Here is a 23,515-nt window from a genome sequence, read left to right as displayed (position 1 = left end):
TAACAAGACAAAAGGTTTGACAAACTTAAAAATAAAAATCTTCGAATTAGAAAATAATGTAGATATAGATATTTTAGATGAAGAAAATTTCAAAGATGACTTTGTGATTGGATTAGACCTGATAAAGTTATTTAGACTGAGACAAGATGAAAACTTAGATGTATCCCAAAAACAGGAAGTAAACAATAATGACATAGATCCTACAAATGTTAAGAATGAAGAGATCCTTACCGATTTAGTAATAAATAATAAAACTCAAAGTGAAACAGAATACAAAATAAACTTTAATGAACATGTAAAGGAAGAAGATTTTGAAATGAATATAGATCATTTAAATGGAGAAGAAAAAGATGAAATAAATAATTTAATTAATAAATACAAGTCAGTTTTTGCTAAACATAAGTATGATATTGGCACAGTTAATGGATATGAAGCAAGGATAGATTTATTAGTTGACAAATACTGTAGTAAGAGGCCCTATAGGTGCACTGAAGAAGATAAAAAAGAGATCGAACAACAGATAGCAAAACTATTAGACAATAAACTAATAGAAGAATCTTACAGTCCATTTGCTGCTCCTGTTACTTTAGCATTTAAAAAAGAGGATAATAGAAAATCGAGGCTATGCATAGACTTCAGGGATCTGAACAAAATAGTAGTTCCTCAGGCTCAGCCATTTCCATTAATAGATGACCTAATGATTAAAACGAGGAATTGCAGTTACTTTTCTACTTTAGATATAAACTCTGCATTTTGGTCTATTCCATTACGTATCGAAGACAGGAAGAAAACTGGTTTTGTGACACAGGAAGGACATTTTCAGTGGACAGTCTTGCCGTTCGGGTTAAAGACCTCGCCTGCAATCTTTCAGAGGATACTAAGCAATGTATTAAGAAAACACAAACTTACTGTTTTTGCTGTTAATTATATAGATGATATACTCATATTTTCTAAAACATTCGCAGAGCATATTGATCACCTGACACAATTGCTAGAAGCGATAAAGACTGAAGGATTTAGATTGAAATTTACGAAGTGCACTTTTGCATCAAACTCAGTCAAATATCTAGGTCACATAATCCAAAATAACTCAATACAACCGATAAAAGATAACTTAATATCTATAAAGAATTTTCCTGTTCCAAAAACTCAAAAAAATATTAGACAATTTCTAGGAAAGATAAACTTTTATCATGAATATATACCAAGGAGTGCAATTATATTAGACCCGTTACATAACTTACTAAGAAAAAATCAAAAATTCGTATGGTCTGAAGAATGTCAAAAAGCATTCGATACAATAAAAAACCTGCTATGCTCCCAACCAGTACTGGAAATATTTGATCAAAATTTACCAATAAATATTTATACTGATGCTTCATTGGAAGGTATTGGAGCTATTTTAAAACAGACACAGCCTAATGGTAAAGAAAAACCAGTTGCATATTTTTCTAAAAAACTGAATGTGGCTCAAAAGAAAAAAAAAGCTATATACTTGGAATGTCTAGCTATTAAGGAGGCTGTAAGATACTGGCAGTACTGGCTGATAGGAAAAACATTCACAGTTTTCTCTGATCACAAACCCCTAGAAAATATGAATCTTAAATCAAGAACAGATGAAGAACTTGGAGATTTAACATACTATTTATCTCAATATGATTTTCAAATAAAATATGCGCCAGGAAAGACGAACTTGGAAGCAGACTGCCTAAGCAGGAATCCAGTTTTAGAATGTGATGAAAATGCAGATGAACAATTAAAAGTTGTTAATTTAATAAAACTTGAAGATATTTTAAAAGATCAGAGTCAAAATAAAGATATACAGAATAAAAAGGATAATTTAATTAAGAAACATAACGTTTATTTAAAAAAAATTAAGACAAAAGAGAAAATACTACTATCAGAGAGGTTTAGCAGAACACTTTTGAAAAACATACATGAACAGTTGTGCCACATTGGAGTGGGACAAATGCTGAAAACTATTAGTCCGTTATATTCGGCGAAAAATTTAACGAATAATATCAAAAATGTTTGTGCTACATGTGAAATTTGTATTAAAAATAAATCAAGAGGTCAAGACAAATTTGGACTTATGTCTCATTTGGGTCCGGCTACGAAGCCTTTTGAAATAATGTCAATAGACACAATTGGAGGATTTGGAGGTTCGCGATCAACAAAAAAATATCTGCATTTGTTGGTAGATCACTTCACTAGATACGCGTATATACTAGCATCCAAAACCCAAAGCGCAGATGATTTTGTTAAACTACTCATCAATGTAACAGAAACAAACAACATTGGTATGATACTTACTGATCAATACCCTGGAATTAATTCTAAAGAATTTAAGACGTTCTTACAGAACAAGGGTATAAACATAGTATTTACAGCAGTAAACACAGCTTTCTCGAATGGATTAAATGAAAGATTAAATCAAACATTAGTAAACAAGATAAGATGCAAAATAAATGAAAGAGGAGAAAAACGAGCTTGGGCCACAATAGCACAAGAATGCCTAAAAACATATAATGAAACAAAACATTCAGTCACTGGTTTTTCCCCATCTTACCTTATGAATGGTACAGATGATAGAATTTTGCCAAACGAACTTAAGCAAGAACTGCAAAGTGACTTGATTAGAGATAAAGAGATAGCTTATGAAAACACTCTAAAATCGCACAACTATAATAAAAAAGTTTTTGACAAAAATCGAAAGTATCATAAATTTAATGAAGGAGACTTAGTGTACGTGGAAAATGGAAACAAACTAAATAGAAGGAAATTAGATGAGCTGAAAATTGGGCCCTATAAAATTACTGAGAAAATCTCAGACTCTATATACAGAATAGATGTCGGTCATAAAAAAATAGAGTCTACTGATAAAAAAAATATCTTATATGTGAATAAAATGCAACTATGCTATCGGTTATTGAACAATCAAGAGAGCCTTTACCAGTTGGTGTATTGAAAATATACGTTCACATTACACTCCTTCCCTCCGTGTCAGTCGGGTAAATAAATATAGAACATAATTATTGTGTTGCAGCTGGCAAGTTATCAGTAGCGTGATAGCGAGCTTAAGGCTTCCAAGACCCCGTAACTCCGGCGTTGATTGGTGAACTCTTTTTACGCATCCTCTGAACCATTTATTGCTACTTATTACAACGTCATGCCTCGCGGCGCGGCGCTCAGGAAAACTCATTTTATCTTACTCTGGCTGTTCATATGGAGCAAACGTTACAATACAAATGTTAACGCTAGAACAAATATAATTGTATATTATGTGCCTGACTCCGTAAGCGACAAGTTAAACCAGAATAATAATTCATTACTACATTATTACTTAGGACGAATAAAATGTTCGGCTGCGATTATTAGGTACGGGCGGGGTTTTAACAACTTTCTGGCCACAGTAATTTCCCTTGGATGAGTGGATCCCCAAAAATCCAGGGCATTACTCTAAATATTCGTGTAGATATTTTTATCATTATAGAGACGATTTTCATAGTTTGCTGTTTATATAGAATCTGTACAAAGTGCTACATAATTATAAAGCAAACATCGATGTCCGACTTTCCTACAAAGTGAGAAATGAAATGTAAAATACGGCTACATTTTACTAATATTTGAGCAGTCAATATTTCTTTATTTCGTATATTTTGCACGTCTCTGAGTAACGATGTATGTGGGAATATGTATAACTTCGTAGCACTAAAGACGGTCGAATGATAGATGGATCCGTCTTAATACGAAGAAACCGATGGATTTATAATGTTGATAAATTTGTAACCAATGCATATTCTACTCCTATACTTTGGTATTATTTATTTACAATGTATATATATGTGTATATTAGAATACATAGATTTAAGTCATACCTCATTAACCTCATTTCAAACTCTTAAAATAAGGTATGTAATATGCCAGTGCTCGACACTATCTACCCAATTACTTACCTACTTGGCACCTTACATTTTGATTCACACCTTTGTTTAATTATAAACAGATGTAGAATTATGAGGACCTTGGTTTATTTGGTTTATCTTGGTTAATCCTATATAGGTAAATGCACCAGTTACATATAATGCACCTCATGTTCCATAGGTTATTGATTTGTGTAATTCGTTGAACGACGGCAATGCTGGGGCGGCGGGCGGAGCTGCGAATTATTGATGATCGAATCCAAACCGATTCAGCGAGGTGTCGGACCCCGCCGGCACCGCAACCCAACCACAATACAACATTTTTTAAATCCACTTCCACTTGGAACACAAAGGAATCGCTTTAAAACCCTTTATTTTACGCTTAGAAGACTTCTATTATTGACGCCACTAAAATGTCTAGGAGGCATTCAATAGTCATTGTCGTCATTGCTAAAGATGTTAAACATCTGCCAACATCTGATTATGAGTAAAATGTAAAGGAGTTGAATACCGCTAATAATATTAAGTTTGTTTGGAAAATCAGTATTTCTTTATTATATACCTATTCGATTCAGTATTCCCCAATTAGAAATAAAATAATCTCCCTCGTCTTCCATTAATTTGTACCTGCCTTTTAACATCGATCTTGTAAAAAAGTATAAATTAGCCAAAGTACCCCAGTAGTGAAATTTATAAAAAGAAACGAGCACTACCAAAAGTGATATTGGCTTGAGATTGACAAATGGAGTAAGAAGCTTGCGAGGGGCTGTCAAGCGGGCAGCGAGCGCCCGGAAGGGAGCTATTCCAGCTAGTTACGACCGAGTACTAAACGACCGCCTCTATTGTCGCACACATGTCGGCCTGCCAATGTACATACTTACATGTGGCTTTCTATCAGTCCTGTGTAATGAGAACTTGCCTTGATTGTTGGTAGGTACCTATTGCTACTTTATTCAGATTAGTCCACTTAAGAAGGAAGGAAACTTCTTTTTCAGATATAATAATATACGGAGGACAAGCAAATATTTGTATTTTTCTAAATGTATATTGGATGGTTTTGTATTTTAGGACGACGAAGGACGCACGACTCGCACGAGGGTTAAACAAATTTTTTCACCGAGTGTAACACTAAAATTTTCACCACGCTAACGCAAGGAAAATACAAATAACTATAAAATACCTATCAAACAAAATCAAACCAAATCAATTCAAAATGTAGGTATGTTATGAAATATTTACCGTTCAAAATCTTCATTTAAAAGCCATTTCTACTAGCCAACATAAGGAAACAACGCAAAATTTGATTACTTTACCACAATATGTTATGTGGATAAAATTGAACTTTCTCATCAGTTTTGGAACAATCAAAAGAGCCTTTATCAGCTGGTGTGGTGAAAAAATATATAGGTATTTCCCTCCTACAAATCCGTATATACTATAGGCTCTATAGATTCCTACAAATTTGCCTTAAAATACAAAACCATCCAATATTCAGAAACAACTTATGCACAAATATATATATTTGCTAGTCCTCCGTTATTTAAGCTCACTACCAGCTAGACTAATTTCGTGGTTTCTTTGTAAAAGTTTTGAATAGTCTTATACTCAGTCATATTCATATCCATCTAACACATTTCGAATAAGAGTTTAAACTCCTTACAACTATTACCTTTAAGTTAGCGACGTCGTTATTTTCGTAGGCAATTTTTTGTTGATTAAATTATTTGCAAAAACTTCAAAAGTCTGAATCTTCTTAGACGGAAAGTTTTTAATTAAGAATTTGATCAAACAGGCAAAGCAAAACAGACAAGTTCGCGGGAGTCAGTGATGTTATTGCTACTGTTTGTGTTTAATTAAATGTCGATACAATTAACGATTTTATTTCGTTTATAACTGTAGCGCGCAATTTGCACACTCGGGTAAATTTTTCCATCTTTAAGTACGAGCCTGAATTCTCTATACTATCCGCCTATCATATATATTACCCGCACAGAAATAACTATGGTTAGTTAAGGATAGCATAACTCCGATTTTTTGTTGCGAATATTCAAATCATCCTTATGTAAAGTCGTGGTAGTCGACACGAGGGTGCCTGCTGCCTGCCCGCCGGTAGCTGAGGCTGCGCGCTTCGCTAAGCACTGTAAATACTCCCCCGGTCACGTACCACGCTGCAAACTGTTGAATATTAAAATATAAAATAATATTCCCACAATGATCCAGCTGAAACTAGGAGCTCCGTGTTCGAGTTGAAAAAATCTGGCCTAAAAACAAATCCCTCGCGCGCGAGCGCGAATTGTAAAAAATTAAATAACTCCGTCTGGCTCTGAGTGGGGTATTTCAATTCTGCTTCCAATGCAATGTCGTACGTGTTTTTTCGGCATTCAGATTTGCAACACGAAACCAAGTTTTCGTGTAAGTAACTTTGTTTAGAATTCCAAGCACGAAAGATGAAATAGAATATTGCGCTCCGAAGGCTCTTAATTTGTCTTTGCAATGAAATTGTTTTGAACTTGAGTTATTTCCTTTGGAGTTTAGTCGTACACGTTATTTCCATATACGAGGCGCCAGTTTGTTCTATTGAAAAGTAACAGAACCCTTGAAAATAAATATTTGGGTGGATTAATCGTTCACACCAACATCACGTAGTTTGCTTGATAGGGCGTAAGTTTTATTATCGCCGGTTGACGGGTCTGTTTGTGTTTACAAAATCCAGCATCTGTTCGGTGACGAGGGGAGAGTGCGGGCGGTCAGGCGGGAGCGGCTGGGGATGGGCGGGGGTTTGCACCTACGCACTCCCGTAGCCCCATCCCATGTCATTAATCTAACATTGCGCGGTTGAGAACCGCATTCCGCATTCAAATAACGCTATAATATTATGGCATTCTTATGATTTTTTCCTTTGTCTTTTTTATTTCGTAATAAATACAACACGTCAGCACGTAATAAAAATACGGAATTGCCTTAGGTTTGTATATTGTAATGGTAAGGTTCACAATCTTCAAATTCAAATTTTAAACATGTACAAATATATAAGTATCAATGAAATTGTTATTTACATACATATTTAATATAAACTGATAATATAGAAATACTAGATAAGTACCCAAGAAAGGTTTTTATTTGCAAATACCCCAGTAAAAAGGCCTTCAAGATTACTTGGAAAGTATTGAAAGTAGGTACCTATGCTACTTGGTTGCGAAATAAGAAGCACTAAAATGATCCTCTTGTGTGAGTTACCTACCCTTTTCCATCCGCGCTTATTCTAACCACCAAACTTTTCCTTCTGAAATGTGAAAAATATCTTAAGCGATGAGAAATTGTTTCAAAGATTGTGGTGTATTTTCTTACAAGTAACAAAATAAATAAGGGGTCTACTATTCATTTATTATCAGTTTTAGATGCTAACCTCGAATATCTATTACTACTATTCATATACTATTTATATTATTTTAATATACCAGAAATCTCATCTATTCAGTAGGTATACATAAATGTAATGTAACTGCTTCGAATAGTTCGTAAAGCTGAATATGTAGGAGTAAGCGGTTGATAGGGGGGGCAGTCGCATTCTCTATAGAACATGAAACTCTGATTGCATACTCCAACCGTCCAGCACCTCCACGTTTTACATTTATCTATTACATTAAATGGAACTGTTTTAAATAAACTTCAAATAAATCAGAGTACAGACTTGTATATTTTGTTCACTAATAGTCGTTGTCGTTGAACTTGTCAATAGCTGTTATCTATGGGTCAATACGTTTCTCTTGAAATTATCAGGAGCCTGAACGCAAGGTCCCTCGACGGTGACCCCAACTAGCCCCTATCACTATTACATAGATATACAGATATATTATTATATATGTACTTTTATGTATAAATAGCACAATAGCACAATCAATGCTTAGTTTATGAGGTTATAGCAGTTTCAAATTTCATGTTATAAAACGCTTTTCGACGACTGGTATTGGCTTCGCTTTTCAACTTTTCTCATTAAGCATCAGTGTTTTCGCCTAGACTGGTTTTGAGCCTGGGCCTTTTGTAATAACGGTTCCTAATGAAAAAGTCTTGTCTTAAAAGTTATCCAAAGTTGGAAATCACATAATCTCTCCGCGTGCGTAGATTAGATACTTAACAAACTTGGGAGGAACGGATTCAGATTTGCAATTTCGTAATCTTCTTATCGGCAAATATTTTATCTCTGTTATGTGTTCATTTATCATCATAAATTGATAATACAACTGGCAACAAGTGCCGTTACGGGCTCTTAATTTGTATGGCAAAACAAAGTAGTTCATTATAATTAAAATAAAATACCTGTGATAAAGATGTAGGCAGTTTTATGTATTATGTTAAAGTATATATTTCACACTACTGAGTATTGTAGTTGCAATAAAATGGATTATTCATTAAGATTTATGAAATCTATCTTTTAATCATAAGTATATATGTATTTCTTTTTTTTTAGGGTTCCGTACCCAAAGGGTAAAACGGGACCCTATTACTAAGACTTCGCTGTCCGTCCGTCCGTCCGTCTGTCTGTCACCAGGCTGTATCTCACGAACCGTGATAGCTAGACAGTTGAAATTTTCACAGATGATGTATTTCTCTTGCCGCTATAACAACAAATACTAGAAACAGAATAAAATAAAGATTTAAATGGGGCTCCCATACAACAAACGTGATTTTTGACCAAAGTTAAGCAACGTCGGGAGTGGTCAGTACTTGGATGGGTGACCGTTTTTTTTTTTTGCTTGTTTTCGTTTTTTGTTTTTGCATTATGGTACGGAACCCTTCGTGCGCGAGTCCGACTCGCACTTGCCCGGTTTTTATATACCGATTGGTGATTTTATATCCATTTAGCTGAATTATTATTCAACATCAGTCGACATCTAGCTTCAGGGCTACAATGCTGGGCTCGAAACGAACACGATGACGCTGACGCACACCACTAAATCCAGAGACTCGCGTCGCCTTCAATTACTTCCAATTGTTCCTGATATAATTACCTAATTGTGAAACGTAGCGTGTCTGTGCTGTACTCTGGTAATAAACGGCTACCATGGGACTGCTTAAGATACAGCTTAATCTTATAAGAAACCTGCTTACTGTTTTGTTAATCTCGTTTAAAATATAATTAAATTTAATATAGGTAGTAGATATTAGTGATTAAAAGACGCAGACGACGCAGTGTAATTGTGTATAGAAGACAAGTTTTTAAGAAGGCACCTTTAGTAAAAAAAATGAAGTAAGGTGTATTCGGGTATTACCGAATGTCGGATAATTCCAAAATTCAGATGAAAATCACCCTTAATTCCATCATAATAAAAGTCTCTTTTCGGAATTATCCGACGGTTTTCGACATTCGGAATTACCCGAGTAAACCTTACTACGTCAAATAATTAGTTACAGTTATTAATTTCGTTTAGTAGTACCACTGTATATATATTGTATGTAAATAAATGTTTTAAAATATTAGTTACAGTTAAATTATATAATTATGTGTATATAGGCATATAGGTATGTATTGAGATCATTTGTATTCTAAAAGTTAAGGAAATAGCATCATTTTACGGGCGTTAGGATCTCTTTTGCCTAGATAACGATACGAATAAAAATCCTTTTAGACTAAGTGGGAATAAAACTTTCTGAACTATAACCCCTTTTCTTTTCTCACTTATATTTCTGTATCCATCCGCACTGTAGGTATTACCGTACCCAATTACCCAATGTCTTCACGAAAGTGATCAGGTTAAGTGGAGGTATTGAATTTCGTTAAATTAGGTTGTACACCTATTTCGTAGGTTGTACACGTTGGATACCTCTTATAAATACGGTTCCGGAATGTGAATTAGCTAATCGCCATTCCAGAACAAATGGTCTGCCGTCATTGAGTTTGGATTTGGAATTCAGCAAGGATACCTACTCGCAGCAGCAAATGGCAAATATAATTTGTTGAATGTGAATATCAATAGACGGAAACCTCAAAGCCCGTGCTTAACCTCACGTCATGTCTTCAGGGGTTAGTAGCGTAGTAAAATATTAATCCTATCATATAATATCTGCCGAAATGAGTAGGATATAATCCTTTATACGCAGTAGGGTACATTGTTAAGTGCACACCAGGGTTACACAAAGGTCTTGTGCGAAGCTAAATTCATGCATGCTATAAATAAAACAACGCTTCCATGTGTTGCCGAACGTCGTCGTTAGTTAAGGCTATGTTGCACAGTGTAAACTTTCGGAATTTACGGATATCGGCTTCTGTTGGGCATTCGACAGAAGAGATTCCTCTTAAGCAGTCAGACGTTTGGATGCAAGACGAATAGCAGACTCGCCGGTCTATAAAAAAGTCCGTTTGTTTACGCGACAGCGCTCGCCGGATATGACTGGACGGTGGTACGCCACATGTAATGCGTATGGTAGCTTTTCACAAAGTGTTTGCCACTAGTATTATGGTTCATGCTACATAAAATGTTAATGATCATTTGTCTTTATAGGCCCAGTCGGCGTCGGTAGTGTATCATTAACCGCTGTTTACTTTATTGTTTTGATTATTTTTGAATTCTGGAACTGTACTGAAAGAACAATTTTGTACTCGTATTTTCTGAAGAGCGTGTTAGCATGTTATGTATGTTTGAATTGGTAATATATGTAATATATGCCCATGTAAAAAGTTAACAAAACCTCCCTTAGTCTAAAACATTCTAAAAGCTGGGTTTTGTAAGACATACCAACCTATAGGCATGCCTTTGTAATCCTGTTTATTTTTTGTAATCTGAACACGTCCACAGCACTTCATGGAGCACGGAGTGTGAGTCACTGCTATTGTCTGGTTATGATACCATAAATAGCGCAAGATCTTAGGGAGCGCTATGCTATGCAAACGCAAACATGATTTTAAACCGTCGAGTCGCCCCCGCCCAGCGGCGCGGCGCGACTCGCGATGGACAATTAGAAGTAACAAAAGTGGAGAGCCCTTGCGCGGTAGCGCTGACGCCACGCTATAACCTCCCGTTGCCTTGGGCGACGATTCTAAATATAATACCTTCACACGTGATACTACTCCCTCTCGCCTGATAAAGTATTATACCACCCTATACTTGTCTTTATAGTCTCATGAAAGTTATGTCCTAAGCGTCGTTATACTTCTTATGGCGTATTATCTGCTTTACACCTTTTCATTATTTGATCGCGTTTATTACATTTCCGCGCATGAAACATTTTTATAACAGGATTTATCAACAATGACAGAGAGTGTAACATCGTAAAAGATTCTAAGCATTAAACCCGGTGCTATGTAAAATACCTGTCAACAATACAAATATTGTGTACAGAGTACATAAAAGCGTGGGAATACAGGAATGGAATATTCCGTTTGGAAAGGGGGAGTCCATGAAGAATAGCAGCAGGAGCGGCGGGCAAGGAGACCCACTTCGTCGGGATGCGATTAATAATATCTTTAAAAGCTGTTCGCACCCTCCTTTTACTTGTATCGGTATTACTGTCCGACATTTCCCACGAATAGAGCGTAATAATTTTTTCAGCTATTCAACGGGAATAAATTAGGAACCCTTCTATCTAAAAAAAATTTGATAGTGCTTAGGACAACGTATTTACATATCTTACTGCAGTGTTACTCAAACATTTTGCTCTGTGTATTAGGACCATAGAGTTATATATTTGACAGAGGGAATGTCACTTAAGACAAACTGTGACACTGCAATGGCGGACGGTTTGAAAGTGTGCGTGTAGACGAGTGATACCATGTTACACAAATTCTCCCCTAATGGTGAAACAATTATTTTCAATATCGTCCTTTTTTTTTCAAATATTAAAATAGGACAGTTTTACGTTAGACAATAAAAAAGTGTGTACCTAACTGATTTTATAGGTCTTGAAAATGCGCATTGTTGCACAATTACTTTGTGCAAATATTATTTTCAATACCTAATGATATTTAACTTGTAACATATCTGGTTAAAACAAAAAATAAATATAAGGTAAATGTACTAGTGCTCGACATGTTAATGCCCAATAGATGACACCTTGCTGTCACCTCTATTGACAATGACTTCAGTTTCAAGATGACATGTACTGGACTGGGACCGCGTCGAGCACCATGAGTATGTTTACCTTACATAACAAATAAACGTTAACTATCAAACATTATTCATGTAAATGTCTTTAATCTCCTTATTATCGGGAAATTACCATACCGACCTAGTTTGAAATGCAAAATCAATAATTTAGCTATTTACCTAAATATCCTAAATGATCTCTTATATACATAATGATTTAATAAGAAGGGCATCAATTACCCTACTTTCGGGAAATTACCCTATTCAACTTACTGGTCACACTCTTGTTTCGCATTTATTAACAATGAAATATGGAGATTTTATGTACTATACCGTGAGAATTGATAAAATTAGCTATGAAAAGTTATTCCGTCAATTTTTTTCTTTCGATCGGTACAATTCTTGCAGGATTTAACTACGCATGCCGGCATATTTTACATTTTTCTTGGACAAATTTACTTCACTGACGTTTCGATCCGTCTGACGGCAAATTGGTGGATGAGGGCATTGAGATAACTGTCAATGTGTGTGTGTCACGCGTAAATACTAGGAAATTGGTGGATGATGGAATCACAGTTTTTGTCTTAGCAAAACTACGTCCGTAGTATTCTAGGTCCATGATTAGGACAAAGTAAACTAGTTTCATAATTTATTGGCCTCAACTTTGTGTTTCTTAGGTATAATGGCTAAAGAATTCGGATGGACTCATCTCAGTGTGCTAATCGAGGCCGACAATAAAATAAGACGACAATAACAGCCACTAACTCGTGAATCTATTATATTGTTTTTTTAATAGGCTAATAGGCAAGAAGTGGTTATTTTCGGGTGTAGGTATAAGTAAACAATTATATATATATATATGCATAGGTATATACCTTTTTATCTCTTTGTACTTGCTTCATTTTTCGTTAAGGTAAGATGTTCAGTTCATCGTCATCCTAAAGTTTTTATATGTTTTCCGAGCTTTGCTCGGAAAAAGCTCGGTCTCCCAGATATTTAAATATTATATGTGCTCATTATGACTTAATGGTAAACATAAATAGTGAAGCGACGTAGTTCAATTAATTGTTGAACACTGATAAATAGTTAGTTCAAAGTACTTGTAATCCTGAGATGTTGTTCAATATGAGGAGATAAAGGATTAATCTAGGGCAGGCATCCTGCAGAGCTCATTCAAGATGGGAACAATAACATAATCTCGTGGTCTCGACTAGACCGACGTTAAGGGGCACTAATTTCAACTATCCCTTCGCATTCTCTCTTAACTAACCCCACACAATATACTATATCGTTATTCTATTATTTTTGTCAAGTATGTATCTGTATATTTAATTTTAAGCGTCGACAAAAAACTATAACAGGCATAAAATATTTTTCATGACGCTGTTTACAATTAATTGTACACAATCATAATACTTACTTATTTTTTATATTTCATCAATTGTTTTATGTGTTTGGTATTTTAGTTCATAAATAGATGTAGGTATAGACATAGTCTCACGTGGGATTTTGTATATACATACTAATTTCCTCTCCCTACGGAGACGTGTTTGAAATAAAAGGAAAAAAAGAAAATAGACAGAGTTCCGTTTGCATTTGTAATATTAATTGTTATACTGTTACAACAATTAGCTACCTAAACGTTCTTTATCTAGGAGTATGGGCCCTGCCTGCCAGTCAAGCGTGCGGTTGTGAGTAGACTACGCAATTGTGCTCAATAACCACTTCCTAATTTTGACGTATCCGGTACGGCGCCTATGTAGCGACTAGTCATATTATTAGTATAGGTATTTTACATACAAACTATCAAACAAAAAAGATCCTAGTAAATAAGTTATATATTTAATTGTAAAAATGGAAAAGCGGTGAACTGGGATAAAACTATTTATTATTTTTAACAGACCTACAATTAACATTATATATATGTCGAATACCGATGGTCCTAAAAGGCGGTGGGCGCGTGGGGTAGTACGATAATGTATTACTTCTCAGCTAAACCAGTATGCTACCATGCTACCAGTGCATGAAATAAACCTTAGGACTCGTTAACCATACTAGTGCCTACTATACTTCAGTACTAAATGTTTAAAAGAACTAATTGCTATGTTTAACTCAAGGGAGCGATATGAAAGTAAAAAGAAACCGTTTAAATCTTTATTCAAGTCAAACTAGGCCGGCTCCAACCCTACGCCTCTAACATGAGAAGATTTAGCCCTATATGGGACCGGCAACAAACTCAGACGGACAAATCTTTTCAAAACAAGTTAAAACAACACATAACACATCATTTCTTTATTTCACAAAAGTAAGCTTCTAATGAAACATAAGAAAACAAAAATAACACTTGAAATAAAACACTTAGCTAAATGGTTAAAGAACGCGGGATTTTATAAGCTATCAGAATAATCCTTCAGGTATAAACCTTCAGGAACGTAGCGAGTTAGGCACGAGGTTGGCTAACGAGTATGTCCGATCTCTAGCGCGGTCCGATCCAGAAGAAATACCAGCGGCGGAGCCTCTCCGCTCCCGCCTCAGTCAAGTTGGTAAACCTGCTCGACCAGTCTACCAACATACCGACAAAAACGCCAACTCGTGCCTACGCTCACTCGAGAGAAACCTCTCGACGTTCCAAAGCCTTCTACCTGTCATCTTAGTTCAACAATACGCCAATAGATGGCGTTACTCTCTACGCAACTTTATTTATTTCGTTACAACCAAATAATACGTAGCTCAACATTGCTAATCGATTTTATACAGGCGTCTAAAATAATGAACTATAACGCTGCAATACGTCTTTCTGGTGTCAGGTTCCGACACGGCCGTCCTGCGCTACACACGTCCTCGTGTGTGGGTGTATGCATTTGATTCTGTAACAAAATACTCAGCACAGTATCTCATCGCTCGGTCATTCCTGACCCACAATTTGGGTCTCTCTCAAATTACTATTAAAATCAAACTTTGTTATCAATTCAACCAGAAAAAACGATTGTTCAAAATTACTTTAACAATCCTCAATTCTCTAGTCAAAAATAGTCCATCGAGCAACCACTTAATAAAAATAATCAGTAATCATCGCCGCTATCTAGCGGATACACTCCATTAATCATCGCCTCCATCTGGCGGATACTCTCAAATTTATGTGAAAACAGAACAATCTCAAACATCAAAAACACAAATCACAACAGCTCTAATTCATTGCTCGACAGTATCACTACTATTGTCATCAATATCAATTTACGGGGAAATTATCTGGCATTAAAAAAATATTTTGGTCAAATGTGATAATAATCATTGTAGGACATCTTAAAATAAATAGCACTCTGACTTAATAATGCCAATTTTACTCATATGAACACAGTACATCAACGGGAATTCATTTTCAACAAAACAACACCAGTCCTTCGGTGCATTGCCAGTCCTTTGGCAGATACCAGACCCTCGTCAGAAGTAACCATCTCAGCCGCGTAAGTGCTACTCCTTGCAAAGAGCATTCTGCACATAAAAAGCAGACCACGTGCACCTCTTACATGCTCCGGCACTTCTGATGCGGTCACTAAACAATACCCAGTCCATCTAAAGCAAAACAGTAGTGCCCAGTCCATCGGGCGTGCCTTCAGTCCATCGAAAGCAAAACAGTAGTGCCCTGTCCATCGGGCTTGCCTTCAGTCTATCGAAAGCAAAACAGTAGTGCCCAGTCCATCGGGCTTGCCTTCAGTCCATCGAAAGCAAAACAGTAGTGCCCAGTCCATCGGGCTTGCCTTCAGTCCATCGAAAGCAAAACAGTAGTGCCCAGTCCATCGGGCTTGCCTTCAGTCCATCGAAAGCATGACAGTATTGCCCAGTCCATCGGGCGTACTTTCAGTCCTTCGAAAGTACAAGCTTTCAGTCCATCGAAAGCAAAAACAATGTTAAGAGTGAATTCCAAAAAGAAAATAAAAACGGTTCTTTAAATCATGTTACTCAGAACCATTGGTACTATCAGTGTCAACTGATCAACTGAAACTGAACATCACTGATCAAAATCACTAAAGATAGCTTTCTACTTTAGCTTTTACAACAGAAACTCAGCTTTCTACTTTAGCTTTAACAACAGAAACTCGCTCAAAACTTCTATGCAGAAGTAAATCCTCTCAAAATAATCCCAACAAAATGGGAACTGCTCACCAGATTAATAAAGCACGATGCACGCGTCCCAGTCAAAGGTGGTGGTGAAGTCCAACCCAAGCACGAAGGCTGATGCTTTCCGCCTTGCAGTTGCCGTTGCTGCGGCAGATGGCGAGATGCACGATGTAGTTTAACATAGCTGGCTGTTACTGAAATCATCATTAGCACGGCATCAGGTTTATCATGTAAGCAGGATAAACTCAAAGGTTTATTAAATGCAATGTAGCAGACAAAAAAAACATGTTTCCAATGTATACGGGACTTCAAAAATCTCAGAATAAAATTTAAACTTCAATGAGTGCGTTTTATTTCATTCTATGAACAAACAAACATGTGTTCCAAAAATAAGTAACACGGTAAAATGGGCCAATACGAAAAGTGACAGCTAATTAGTTACGTTAGACTGTTATGCTTCGCCATTACACTCATAATAAAATTCACTAATAAACAATTGGAACGAAACCTGTCCTTTTATTTCCAAATCTCCAGAACAGACGATACTGCACAGCTGCGTGTTACAGGTGTGATGGCGTCTGTAAGTTGTCCCTGCTCAGGTTGCAGCACACTGTAACATTAATTTTCATATGCGTAGCTCATGCTTTCATAGTATGCACGATTTGTGATCTATCACGGCATTACGGGCAATAATTTGTAGCAATTTTACTAATTACTAAACTTTACAGGGTAGGGATTACACAATCCTATGCATTGGCAAATCAGCAGGATCCATTTCTAACGGTGCATTGTATTTTCAAAAAAAAATATTTTTGAGGGTAGAAGCACAAGTGAGCGATGAAATAATATCACGTCGTGATAGCCGATATTTGGTTGTAATTAACAACATGGATTTCACTTCAAAATAATTCAAGATCACTTAGATTTAAATGGATTATAAAAATTAATTGTATCTTCATAAAAAATCAATTATTGAGGGTAGATTCACAAGTGAGCGATAAAATAATATCACGTCGTGATAGCCGATATTTGATTGTAATTAACAAGATGGATTTCACATCAAAATAATTCAAGATCACTTAGATTTAAATGGATTATAAAAATGAATTGTATTTTCATGAAAAATCAATTATTGAGGGTAAATTCACAAGTAAGCGATGAAATAATATCACGTTGTAATAGCTAATACTCGGTTTTAATTAACAGTATGGATTTCAAATCAAAATAACTCAAGATCGCTTCGATTTAAATGGATTACAAAAATTAATTACAAAGAAACGTAACGATCCCAGAGATGACGTCACGTAACGACCGCTATGCTCGACTGCCTCAATCACAATTTTATTCACATTTTCACAATAACTCTCACCAAATAACAATGAATTACACTCACCTTTCAATCAAGGTTAGACACGTGAGCTTACCATTACCACGTGTCCAGATTATGGAATGTAGGTCACCAGAAATACACCACGCTCCCAGGTGGCTGTGTAAGCAATACATGATACCTTGGCAATCCCACTTGCTGATGTCGAATACCGATGGTCCTAAAAGGCGGTGGGCGCGTGGGGTAGTACGATAATGTATTACTTCTCAGCTAAACCAGTATGCTACCATGCTACCAGTGCATGAAATAAACCTTAGGACTCGTTAACCATACTAGTGCCTACTATACTTCAGTACTAAATGTTTAAAAGAACTAATTGCTATGTTTAACTCAAGGGAGCGATATGAAAGTAAAAAGAAACCGTTTAAATCTTTATTCAAGTCAAACTAGGCCGGCTCCAACCCTACGCCTCTAACATGAGAAGATTTAGCCCTATATGGGACCGGCAACAAACTCAGACGGACAAATCTTTTCAAAACAAGTTAAAACAACACATAACACATCATTTCTTTATTTCACAAAAGTAAGCTTCTAATGAAACATAAGAAAACAAAAATAACACTTGAAATAAAACACTTAGCTAAATGGTTAAAGAACGCGGGATTTTATAAGCTATCAGAATAATCCTTCAGGTATAAACCTTCAGGAACGTAGCGAGTTAGGCACGAGGTTGGCTAACGAGTATGTCCGATCTCTAGCGCGGTCCGATCCAGAAGAAATACCAGCGGCGGAGCCTCTCCGCTCCCGCCTCAGTCAAGTTGGTAAACCTGCTCGACCAGTCTACCAACATACCGACAAAAACGCCAACTCGTGCCTACGCTCACTCGAGAGAAACCTCTCGACGTTCCAAAGCCTTCTACCTGTCATCTTAGTTCAACAATACGCCAATAGATGGCGTTACTCTCTACGCAACTTTATTTATTTCGTTACAACCAAATAATACGTAGCTCAACATTGCTAATCGATTTTATACAGGCGTCTAAAATAATGAACTATAACGCTGCAATACGTCTTTCTGGTGTCAGGTTCCGACATATACATAAATGTATCTAGTTGTAAACCAGAAACCATAGTAAATTAACTTCAATAAAACAGACGTATGACACTAGTCACACTAGTTCAAGATATTATGAAGTAAAGCTACCGTAGATAAGATTACTTTTACTTTGTAACTCTGTTCTCGTGTATGTGACTTGTATGTCTTTTATGAGAATAAATATCTTTAAACCTAACCTAACCTAAAGCCCCATACACCTAGACGCTACCTAGAAAAAGCTCCTCAATTATTTATTTTAAATTGAAAATATTTGGATCAAAGCCAAACACGAATATCAAGATAATCTTCATTATTACTTTAGTTCATCAAGGGATATTTCATGATGTAAAGGGTGGCGGTACTCGCGTTTCTAATATTGCTTAAATTCGGCAGTAGGTACCTAACAAAGCGGGAGGGTGTCCTGCCTGCCCGCGCGAGAATTCACTCGCAATTTAATTTTGCGCCGGCAGGCGTTTCGGACGTAAAATAAAAGCAATTATGTTTACGTAGTAAAAGCCGTTTGTGCTATCGATTCGGACCTTAAATAATTTTAAGGTATGGTTGGGAAAGCCGTTTGTTATTCTCCTAAATTAACGTTTGGTAAAAAGCGCTTTCCTTTAAAAGGGTTCGCAAATGGTGTGTCAAACGAGCCTCGCATGGTTCCCGCAAGAGTGATGGCTGACTGACGGACGGGACGGGCCCGGTGGCACGGCAGTACGACAGCGTTGGCACCAGCTTGCCGTGTCAATATTTCGATTCGCAGCCCAGAAACGTCAACTATTAACAGACGCACATATTTATTGCGACAGAATTATGTGTTGACCACGTCCCCGAGATGAAGTGACTATAAATCCTTTGATATAACTACGTCGGACCTATGAAAACGATCATACTTGATCTAAATTCTTCAGTTTTATGTTGATTTTTTATTACACTGTCTAAGACTTCATAATTTAAGTCTATCGTGTCTTATTATTATATTTTATGAACCCTACTTATTTTTTTATTACTTGTGGCTAGTTCAATGAGCATTACATTCGTTATCAGAAATATTTCTGAAAGTTTATTTATTGAAACACATAATTGGCTACTAATTCTCCCTTATGTTAATGTAAACCACAAATCCGGATTCTGCTAACGACGTGGTTATGCATGTGCAACAGCCATTTTCTGTTTCGCTTCTTCATTATTTTCTTCTCAAACTGTCACTACATTCCCACGCTCATACTTACGCAATTAACATGTCTATCAGTAAAATGCAAAGTCCAAACGTATTGTAAACGCTTTTTGGAAACAATTGTTGACTTTGCTTTTGCTGGATATAGTTAGATATATGCAAAAGACCGCATCTCATAAGCAAAATCGAGATAGTCCAAGTTTTCAATAAAATAATGTTGTAACTTGTATGTATTTCAGCACATGGTGGGGACGGGCATGGGGAACCCGTTCCCTGCGGCGGCGGCGGCTGCGGCCGCGGCGGCGCAGTTCGCCGCCAACGGCGACGCGCTGGCGGTGAAGCAAGACGCGAACGCCGCGAACCCGCCGCAGCCGCCGCTCGTCAAGAGCGAGGGCCCGCCGCCGCCCGCGCCGCTCCCGCCGGCCAACTTCTCACCACAACCGCCGCCTCAACCGCACCCGCCCAACTCCATAGACAATCAAAATAGCAGCTCAGTAAGTTTTACTTGCCTCGATTATTACTTTTTTGAACTTTATTAGAAACAAGAATGCTTTTTATTAGTCGTAGGTCTATTATTTTCTGGGGGTGTTTTGGAACCTCCTATGCTCGATTTTCTTTTCCGATTCGTACATCTAATGTATAAGTAATGTATATACATGCACAGGAATCATTATTCCAATAAGTTAAATGATCATTTTTTTCATGGTCTCAAATGTCTCAATCGAATCTGTTTTGAATATGAGAGTCGAAATGTCTGCATTGCAGAAATGTAAAATCCGAAATTAAGACTGAATACCCAAACAGTTGGGTATTCAAGACATTATGACGCGGAATGCCTGAAAAAGTAATTGTATCAATTAAGTTCATAAATAAAATTCAACATGTAGGTATCCATATTATTAAGACTAATTTAACCGTTTGCAGCAAAGTGACGGAGATTCAGCAGAAGAGAGCACACCTGTGAGTGTAGCGGCAGTGGTGGCACAGCAAGCGGCGGCGGCCGTAGCGGTGGCGCAGCAAGCGGCGGCGGCGCACGCGGCGGCCGCGGCGGCCAGCGCGGCCGTCGCCGCCGGCGCCACCGCCGCCTCCCCCGACAAACAGCTCGTCCCCGTCTCGCAAGCCTCCCAGCCCAAGCGGTTACACGTCTCCAACATCCCCTTCAGATTTAGAGACCCCGATCTCAGAAACATGTTCGGGGTACGTACCGCACACCTATCGCCCTTCAATACACTAGCGAAAGCACGGCATGAACGAAACATTTGTGTTTAATTGTAGATGACAATATACAGATTTTAATTTACAACGTTTTACATTTCAGCAATATGGCACAATACTTGATGTAGAAATTATCTTCAACGAAAGAGGTTCAAAGGTAAGAATATGTTTTATACATAGCAAGAAAACTTGAAGTGGCTCTCTGAAATTGTATCATCGCGATAACAATTTCAGTGTGGCTACTTCTATTTGGTAACTCTTGAAATAATTCGTACGCTCAGAATGCGAATCACGTTACATAAATACGTGTTCTCTGTGTACGCATTAGTTTCAGTTTATAAACCGAGTGAAATATTGGAATGAAGCGCGTTTGTGGAATAACAAGTCTATAGCTTATCCTATACTATTAATTGCTACAGGCAGATACATTACAATATACTTATATATACCTATATTAGTACAGACATCGGTTACTTTCGTGTCTTCATTAATCTATATACCTCTTAAATGATGTGTATTTGAACTGTTGATTTATATGTAACGTAGCATTCCAATAGTTCTCTTTAAATGCAGTCACTGGGGAGCTTTGAATATATTGATTAACATTATACGGCCTTAAAAATGCTGAAAATATTTGGTTATTTAATATTGTTTGCCGGCCATTTAATGTTACACTAGTGTTCAAAGTTGCTAAGATTGACAATTTAATTTATTCGTTTCTTGATTTTTTTCTTCAACAAATATAAATGTTTATAATTTAAAAACTCATGCCTACGAGCCCCGATGCATATGTTTTCGTCTAGTCAGACCATTTTTTGAGTTTCTCCCGTTTGTATTAACTTAATGTTTTAATTTAATAAATCACTAATGTTTAATGCTAATGTAGTTTAACTTTATATGGAATTATTCTACAAAACAAAACCCATATCCAAATACAAGAAATACCATTTGTCCTGAAAGAAAAAATAACGACTTTTTACCTACCACTACTGAGTCGTATGATCTACATATATGAAATTTAATGGAAATTTATTAAAATAAACAATGTATTTGTGTATAACTAGACGAACTACACTGCATCGGGGCCTGTATATATTATTTAAACATTTGATAGTAAGTAAAATTATATTTGTGCAGAAAATAAAACAAGAAACTAATGTTTAAATCTATGTACTTTCAAAGCGTTACTATTTATGTGTCCTTGTAATCAATATATAAACGAGAATAAAAGATTTTCAACAGCTTTGAAGTTACATAAGAAAATACAATTTCTTTTCAAGTATTTGCTGCCCAAACAAAAGTTTGTAACTATGTATAACGTTTAAAGATTTCCCCTATTTTAACAAATCATTTATCATGCCTTTATTTTGGATTACATGCAATTATCTTTTGGGTTAACAAATCTAAAGGCAAATGGGCTTAGATCAATATTAATACATTGTGTTTAAGACTATCTATCTCATAGCATATTCTTGGTTTTAATGTTTGGTGCAGTATTCTAATTGCATTGTAAATTTTCATTGAATTAATATTATTACAATATCTATGACCTTGATAACTATCTGAAAATACTATGAGCAATTTATGCTAGTGACATATTTTCCATCGTGTCTAAATACCGAGGTCGAATCTGCTAATTACTAACTCTTAATGTGACTAGTTTAACTTTGAAAAGTATGTCCTTAGCATATGTTTGTTGATAGAAAATGTTTATTCTTATTCATTGATACTCAAAAAACAACTCACTGTAAATGTCAGTTCCCTATAAAAGTAAAACACAAGATATCTAAATGATTTTTTTTATAATAATTGATTGGATTGACCGCTTTTTCGTGTTTACTGCTTTCCTTGTGTCAGTTTGGTGACCGCCCCTAAAGTAGTCCATGCTCGCTCATAAAGAAAGTATTTACTTCTTACAAATAATAGCTCCAAATTTATTTTTTCTTCAAAGCCTCACATTGGGATATGCAGTATTAGAGAATGATGCATCGTCACTTTAACAGCTGATTTTCTGAGTCATATTTTCAGGACAGCTCTATTATTCATCACTAATATTATGTTATCGTCCCAACTGCACTCGCATTTCTCTCGTTGTACATACATACTGACTGTGAACCTAGTTTACGAATCATAGCACATAGTCCTGAATGGCTTACTTAGGTCAACATGACGCAACGCGTGTAGTTTGGATGATGGACTCATTCTCAATTTAATCCTGTCTATTATATTGATAGTGATCTTAATATTTTTGTCCTCTTTAAATAATATGAACAGTTCCATTACACGCTTCCTAACCATGGGAACATGATGTATTCATTAGTATTGGGCATGATTTCGCTGGTCCTGATTATTGTCTTAGTCAATCGATAACGTTAGTATTCCGTGTTTCCTAGTACTACTTTATCTAGGGTGCATCACTTAGTTTGGCTTTATCTCGAATGTCATTTGTGTCTTCTTGGTCTGTACGATCGAGTATTGTCTGTGATCACAATGAGCTTATTAGTATCACGAGGCGCCCGCGCCGGGCGTCGCGTCGCGGAATGGCTCGCGCCATCTCTTGCCAACGGTTTCTCTTTC

General features: G+C 36.5%; 1 protein-coding gene across 5 annotated transcripts in view; it reads left to right on the top strand.

Moving 5' to 3' along the window:
• Positions 1-23,515, top strand: part of LOC134792815 (RNA binding protein fox-1 homolog 3) — a 59,628-nt gene that overhangs the window by 23,336 nt on the left and 12,777 nt on the right. For all 5 annotated transcript variants that reach the window (XM_063764197.1, XM_063764195.1, XM_063764198.1 and 2 more), the window contains 3 exons: positions 19,963-20,217; positions 20,648-20,920; positions 21,042-21,095. In XM_063764197.1, coding sequence (XP_063620267.1) covers positions 19,963-20,217; positions 20,648-20,920; positions 21,042-21,095 — 582 coding nt within the window. The remainder of the gene's footprint in view (positions 1-19,962; positions 20,218-20,647; positions 20,921-21,041; positions 21,096-23,515) is intronic.

The sequence above is a fragment of the Cydia splendana genome, chromosome 8 (assembly GCF_910591565.1).
Source record: "Cydia splendana chromosome 8, ilCydSple1.2, whole genome shotgun sequence".
In the NCBI taxonomy this organism is placed as follows: domain Eukaryota; kingdom Metazoa; phylum Arthropoda; class Insecta; order Lepidoptera; family Tortricidae; genus Cydia; species Cydia splendana.
Note: the sequence above shows the minus strand (reverse complement) of the source record. Positions and strands in the feature narration are given on the sequence as shown.